This window comes from Orycteropus afer, unplaced genomic scaffold, assembly GCF_000298275.1.
Source record: "Orycteropus afer afer isolate SDZICR_OR568_19922 unplaced genomic scaffold, OryAfe1.0 scaffold00116, whole genome shotgun sequence".
In the NCBI taxonomy this organism is placed as follows: domain Eukaryota; kingdom Metazoa; phylum Chordata; class Mammalia; order Tubulidentata; family Orycteropodidae; genus Orycteropus; species Orycteropus afer.
Genome location: NW_006921703.1, coordinates 4,946,523 through 4,953,459, shown reverse-complemented (window position 1 = coordinate 4,953,459; position 6,937 = coordinate 4,946,523). Strand labels below are relative to the sequence as shown.

The following is a 6,937-nucleotide window of genomic DNA, read 5'->3' as shown; positions in this document are numbered from 1 at the left end:
GCAGAAGCAAGACTGGGCAATCTACTTCCATAAAGATTTATCACTTCAGAAACCCAGTGGGGGTTGCTATGAGTTGGAAATCGACTCAATGGCAGGGGGTTTGATTTATATATACAAAACTCAAAAATCTACCACCATTCATATAGGTACAGAGCAGAGTAGAACTACCCAATAGAGTTTCCAAGGCTGTCAATCTTTATAGAAGCAGACTGCCATATGTTTCTCGGACAGAGTAGCTGGTGGGTTTGAAATGTGATCATTCAGTTAGCAGCTAAGGAACACAGCAGGGTTCCTCACATACAAACATGGACCTCTTAATATGCACCTGTAAACATATTACATTACATTATAACCATCATAGTTATAATTAGAAAGACTAACAACTGACTCTTATGTTATAGTATGAATGCTTCCAAACAAAGAAGAAGAGTCATATCCTCTGAGTGCATTGTCACCCCTATCTAGTGTTACAGTCTGCTTGGTCAGATTATAGATCAATCATCATTACAGTGATCTCCAAGGACCTTTCCAACTCTCATGTTATGTGTTATTTAATATCAAAAGTTCAATAGTCAATAGTTTCCTACTGTGTTCCAAGTCCTGATCTACCAAACAAACCAAACCCTCTGCCATCAAGTCGAATCTGACTCATAGAAACCCCTCCTTGTGTTTCCAAGGTGGGACCTCTACGGTAGTAGATTGCCCAGTCCTCCTTTTGAGGAGTGGCTGGTGGGTTTCTGGTTAGCAGTCAAATGCCTTAGGCACTATGCCACCAGAGCTCAATCTGGGAATATTGAATGTATACACCAGTAAGACTCAGGCAAAATGAAGCTGACATTCTCAGAGGAGACAGTCAATTAATAAAAACGTAATACAAGTTCACATATTTATATGAACTGAGAAAATAGGATAATGTGAGAATGTGTAAAGGGAAAGTTGTTGCTCTAGCTATGGTGGTTATAGAGTTTCTCTGTGTAAAAGTAGCATTTGACTTAAGATCTAATTATGAGAAGAAGGCAATCAGATGATGATCTAGGAGAAAGCAGAAGGAATCCAAGTATTGTTGATTCAGGAATCAGTTTAGCAAGTCTGGTGAACAAAAATGAGGTCAGGGTATCAGATGCTCAGTGAATAAAGGAAAGAGTGGAAGAAAATTAAGTGGTAGAGGCTTGCAGGACACTGAGCAAACAGAATATTTTGGTCTGTGTTCAAAAAATTTAAATTTTATTCTGATGGTAATGAGAAGCCACTGGAGGGTTTTTCACCCAGGAATGACAAAATCTGATTTATAATTTTAAGAATAATCTTGCTATTGTATGGGGAGGAGGCATACAAGAAAGAAAGCAGAGAGGATAGTGAGGATGATACTGGGTTAGTTCAGGTGGGAGAGATAAGTGTAGCTTAGCTTGGGTTGCATCATTGAGGGAGATGAGGAAAGATGTATTCAAGGTATAGGTATGTGGACATAGTAGGCTGGAAGGAGGAGGAAGGAATGATCACTCTGAGGTTTATGGGCTAAGTAACCAGAAGATGATGATGCCATTTAATGAGTTTGGTAAAGCCTGGCTGGATGAGAAGTGGATTTCTTCACGGTGGAGGACATCACTTGTTCAAATTTGATCATGTTAATTTTAATATACCAATTTGTCATCCAAGTAGCAATATGTAATAAAATATATGTGTCTGTAGCTCAGGGAGGAGTCCTGGTGGCACAGTGGTTTAGCACTCAGTTGCTAACTGAGAAATTGGTGATGCGAACCCATTAACTGCTCCACAGGAGTGAAAGAGGTGGCAGTCTGCTTCCAAAAAGATTACAGCCTTAGAAACAGTATGGGGCAATTCTACTCTACTGTATAGGTAGCTATGAGTAGGAATCAACTCAGTGGCAATGGGTTTTATGGTAGCTCACTGGAGAATTTTGAGATGAGCTGGAGATTAGAAATGGTGAAAGTCAAAGAAGTTCAAAAAAAAGAGAACAGTGTTGTGGGTAGAGCTCCAGGCACTCCATCATTCAGAGGTTTGGTAGGGAAGACCAAACCAAACCAAACCCACTGCCACTGAGTAGATTCTGACACACAATGATGCTGTAGAACAGAGTAGATCTGCCTCATAGAGTCTCCAAAGCTGTAAATCTTCACAGAAGCAGAGTGCCTCATCTTCCTCCCATGGAGTGGTTGGTGAGTTCAAACTGCTGACATTTTGGTTAGCAGCCCAGGCTTTAATCACAGCACCACCAGACCGTCTTTGGTAGGAAAGGAATACCAACAAAAGACACTGAGAAGGTGTAGCCTGGGAAGTAATGAGAAAACCAGGTGAATGTGGGCCACAAAACCCAAAAAGGGACATGTTTAAAGGATACAGTGCTTAACCTATTCAATCACAACTGAGATGTTGAACAAGATAAGGAGAGAGCAAGGTGCACTGATGATGCTAACAGCCATTTCAGTGAAGTTAGAAGGGACAGGCTCTGATTGGAATGGGATGAAGAGAGAACGGGAGGTGAAAAAGCAGAGGCAGTAGCATACACAACTCCTTTATGAAGAGGTTTACTGTAAAAAAGGAGCAGAAATGCAGTAGGGTAGCTGGAGATGGGCTTGGAAACAAGGATTTTTTTTTTTCTTTTTAAAGAGGCTTGAAAGTAAGATATGCTTTTATCCTGATAAGAATGATCATTCCATCAGAGAGATAAATTATAGAGATAAATTAGTTATTTTCAGGAGAAAATTTCCTGAGTGGAAAGAGCACTCCAGCTAGACTGCTAAGGTCAGTCTCAGTCTCATAGACAAGTAGAAATTACTAGCTCATTGTCACAGGGGAAGGTACGAGGTATGGGTTGTTGTTGTTACTGTTGGTAGTTGTCATGAGTTCCATTCTCGTGGTGATGCCATGTGTGCAGTGTAGAACTGTGCATTGTGGGGTTTTCAAGGCTGTGACCTTTTGGAGATGAGCCCTGGTGGTGTGATAGTTAAGCACTTGGCTGCTCACAAAAAGGTTAGCAGCTCATAGCTGTCAGCTGCTCCTGGGAATAAAGATGCAGCAGTTTGTGCCTGTAAAAATCATAGCCTCTGAAGCCCTATGGGGTAGTTCTACTCTGTCCTATAGGGTTGCTATGAGTTGGAATTGAGTCAATGGTTTGGTTTGGTTTTGAACTTTTTGGAAGTAGACTTGCCAATCTTCCAGCTAGTAATTGAGTACTTCACAATTTGTACCACACAGGGATGCCTACAAAAAAACACACTGGGGTAGTTACATTGACGGAATCTGTGATGTGAAGATGGATTATGTAGTTCTTTTCTAATTCTATCTGTTACCATTGTGAAATATGGATCAAAGTTATCAACTAAAAGAACTAGAAAGAAAAGTTGTTGGAGCATTCAGGAGAAAGAAGAAGCTGTAAAATAGTCATCTCTGACAATAGGGTGGTTACTGTTCTGGTTACCTAGTGCCACTCTGACAAGAATATACCACAAATGAGATGACCTTAATAAATAGTAGTTTATTCTCTTACAGTTTGGAGGCTTTAAGTCCAAGTTCAAAGTGCCAGGCTCTGGGGCCTGGGTGAAAGCCCCTCAACCTTGGGGAGCTAGAGGCATTTCTTTACTCAGACAGCTGCTGGCTGCTGAGGCTGAGAAGCCCAAGGTTGACAAGTAAAAAGGCACAGTCCTGATGTTACCAAACCACATGGCAGGCCATTTATTCAAGTCCATTGTAAGTCTCAAGGTCGGCTGAGCATGGCTGGTTGCTGAACAATAACATGGCTACATGCAGGGTCCAAACATGCAATAGGCTAGAGACTATCCCCAAGGCTTCTCCTTATATACAGGAAGCAGACCATCTCCCAAAGGCAGCTAGCTACTCAGCTGCTTGTGGTAGATCCCACCATTGATTTGATTGCCAGTCTCATCATGGGGAATACCTACCACAGCTGCCCAGCTACTCAACCAGGCCCAGCCAAGTTGACATACAAATTTACCTACCACAGTTACCTTGCTTAGTGTCAATTAGCTATCATATGAATCTGTGATTGAAAAGGTTTTATTATAATTGGATTTTTTAAATGAGGTATGATTTATACAGTTGTTGTTGTTGTTGTTATGTGCCGTCGAGTCAGCCCGACTCATAGCGACCCCTCCTTGTTGAGATATTTATATCCCCCTTAAATTGGCTTGTTTCCTGGTTTAGGAATGGATGCTGAAATGGCAGATTTTAATGACTCTGTCTGCCTGCTGCACGTTGTCAAAGGGATGTTTAAAACAGAGGTTTTCCTGATGCTAGATGGTATATGGCCCTGCTGTTACTGTGGTAACATTTGCTGCCACTCCATAATGCTCTGCAAACTTGGAAAAATGCTTTCTAGTTTTCCTCTGGTTATTTTTTTTTTTTTTGTCGGGGGTACTAAGAGAATTAATATATGCTTTTAAAAGAAGAATTATGGAGGAAGATATAATGTCTGCCAAAGATTCAGGTAGGCTGTGAATATTCGAGGAGGGTTGGTCACATGAAATTAACCAGTAGTTAAAAACAGAACAACAACAAAAAAAAAAACTTTTTAAAAGCTTAAAAAAAACAAGGGTGATGAAATGCCTCGCTTTTCTTTTTCTTTGAAGATTATGTAAGCAAAAATTCTAATTATGGAGAATGAAACAAACCAATGGAAAAAATAATAGTTGTATATAAATAAAAAGAACAGATTTCGGTGCTTCATGCAATTAGTACCTGTAGGTGGTTGGACTGACATTGATTTTCCGTGGGATACTGCAAGACTCAAATTTGTTAGCCAGAGTGACATTGTTTCCAAAGAGACAGTAGCGGGGCATTTTAACTCCAACAACTCCAGCAAAAACTGATCCAGAATGCAATCCAATTCGCATCTGAAAGCAAAGCACAGTGTTCCCGGTCACTGGTCACTTGTAAAACACTTCTCATTTATCAAGGCTCCTTAAATACCCTGTTTAAATCATTTTGTCAATCACTCTCACCATACTACTTTTTCCAGCCAACTTCCTTCAACACTTCACATTCAATTAGAAATTACTAATTGTGCAGAATCAGGAGCTCTGGTGGTGTAATGCCTAAAGCATTTGACTGCTAACCGGAAGGCTAATGGTTCAAACCCACCAGCCACTCCTTGGAAAGAAGACTGGGCAATCTACTTCCATAGAGATATCGGCTTGGAAACCAAGGAGGGGTCACTATGGGTTGGAATCAACTCAACGGCAGGAATTTGGTTTTGGTTTTGGTTTTAGTGCAGAATCAGTAATCACACCTCTTAAATCTCTTCATTTATTACAGACCATCTTTATTTCACCTGTCTTCCTGACCAGAAACAAATTTCCACATCCATCACAGTCACCACATAAGAAAGTATCTATGTTGTGGTTGTTGTTGTTATGTGCCGTCGAGTTAGACCTGACTCATAGCGACCCCTCCTTGGGTTTCCGAGGCAGTTATCACTATGGAAGTAGATTGCCCCATCTTCCTTCCGAGGAGTGGCTGGTGGGTTTGAACTGCCAGCCTTCTGGTTAGCAGTCAAGTGCCTTAGGCACTATACTACCAGAGCTCCCTGAAAGTATCTACAGGCTGTGTATATAAACCTATCTGGTGCATCAAGTGAGATAAGCCATAATATCTGGGCTCTAGGTGTTGTCTCCCAAAACACTGACAGAGAAGCTAGCCATAAGGACATAAATTGTGGTTGTTAGTTATTATGTTTTGAAAAAAAATTCATGCCAAAACCAACCCACTACTCAAATGGTCAACAAATGGAACAAGGATTGTAGTATTTAAGCAGACAATGGCAGAGGAAATCGAAAGTTGTGTTTGCTTAGGGCTGAATGAGATGAGCCAAGCATTTGTCATCAATTTGATTGTGACTCTTGGAGATCCCACATGGGTCAGAGTAGAACTGTGCTCTCTAGGGTTTTCAATGGATGATTTTTTAGAAGTAGATTACGAGGCCTTTATTCTGAGGCACTTTTGGGTTGATTTGAACCTCTAATCTTTTGGATAACAGCAAGTATGTTAACCAGTTGCATCTCCAAGAGATTCCCGTATGAGAGTACAGTGACTATATACACTGCAAACTGAAAATTTAAACTTATGAAGTAACCAGAGTTATACTACTTAATAGATATGAGACATTCTGGGATGTGTGGGGTGAAAGTTATCAGTGATTTAGAGTCATTGAGACAGAATATTATAAATTGGGATCTCCAAGAAGATCTGAATACTTGACAATATCTTAAATTACTGTTATACCAAAGCAAGTTAAAGTTTGGGTACTTTTAAAGGCACCCAGACAGCATACCATGCTTACAATTTCTAAGCTCTATATTTAGATTATCTTTTTAAGGTTCTAGTATATACATAATATGTATTTTAAACAAAAGTCAAGTACTTTTTAATTAGATGAAATTTAGCAATCAGACTCCAGTTCCACCTAGTTTCAAAGCTAATTTGAGATATCTACTAGAACCTTTATAGAACCATTTCCTTTGAAAATGTGAAAACCATGAATTTCATAAAATTTTCAGACAAAAATGATAGATTATGAGCCAAGAGATTTGCATTCTGTGTTAGAGCCAAAAATCTAAAGGCATTTGATTTGCAGAAGGCTGTGGCCTACCCTTGGGACCCTAACATAGTCTTGACCCTAGGTCAAAATTCAGGTGCCATTTTGAGTTCTCTAGGTTAGTTCCTTGATGTTTCTGATTTCACCATATGGCCATGGCAATTCTGGGAAAGCCTAGGAAAGGTAGCCGACATGATAATTTTGAGAACACCCAGGTTGATCTCAGAAAGAGTAGATTAACTAGAGTACAGAAAAGAGGTTCACATGAAGAACTAGGGGCCTTGCCTGTTGTTGTTGTTGTTATGTGCCATCGAGTCGGACCCGACTCATAGCGACCCCTCCTTGGGTTTCCAAGGCAGTATCACT

The 6,937-nt window shown here is 40.3% G+C and overlaps 1 protein-coding gene across 1 annotated transcript in view; it reads right to left on the bottom strand.

The window, feature by feature from the left end:
- GUCY1A1 (guanylate cyclase 1 soluble subunit alpha 1) overlaps positions 1-6,937 on the bottom strand; it is a 46,523-nt gene that overhangs the window by 8,844 nt on the left and 30,742 nt on the right. The window contains exon 7 of the mRNA XM_007943974.2: positions 4,717-4,871. Coding sequence (XP_007942165.1) covers positions 4,717-4,871 — 155 coding nt within the window. The remainder of the gene's footprint in view (positions 1-4,716; positions 4,872-6,937) is intronic.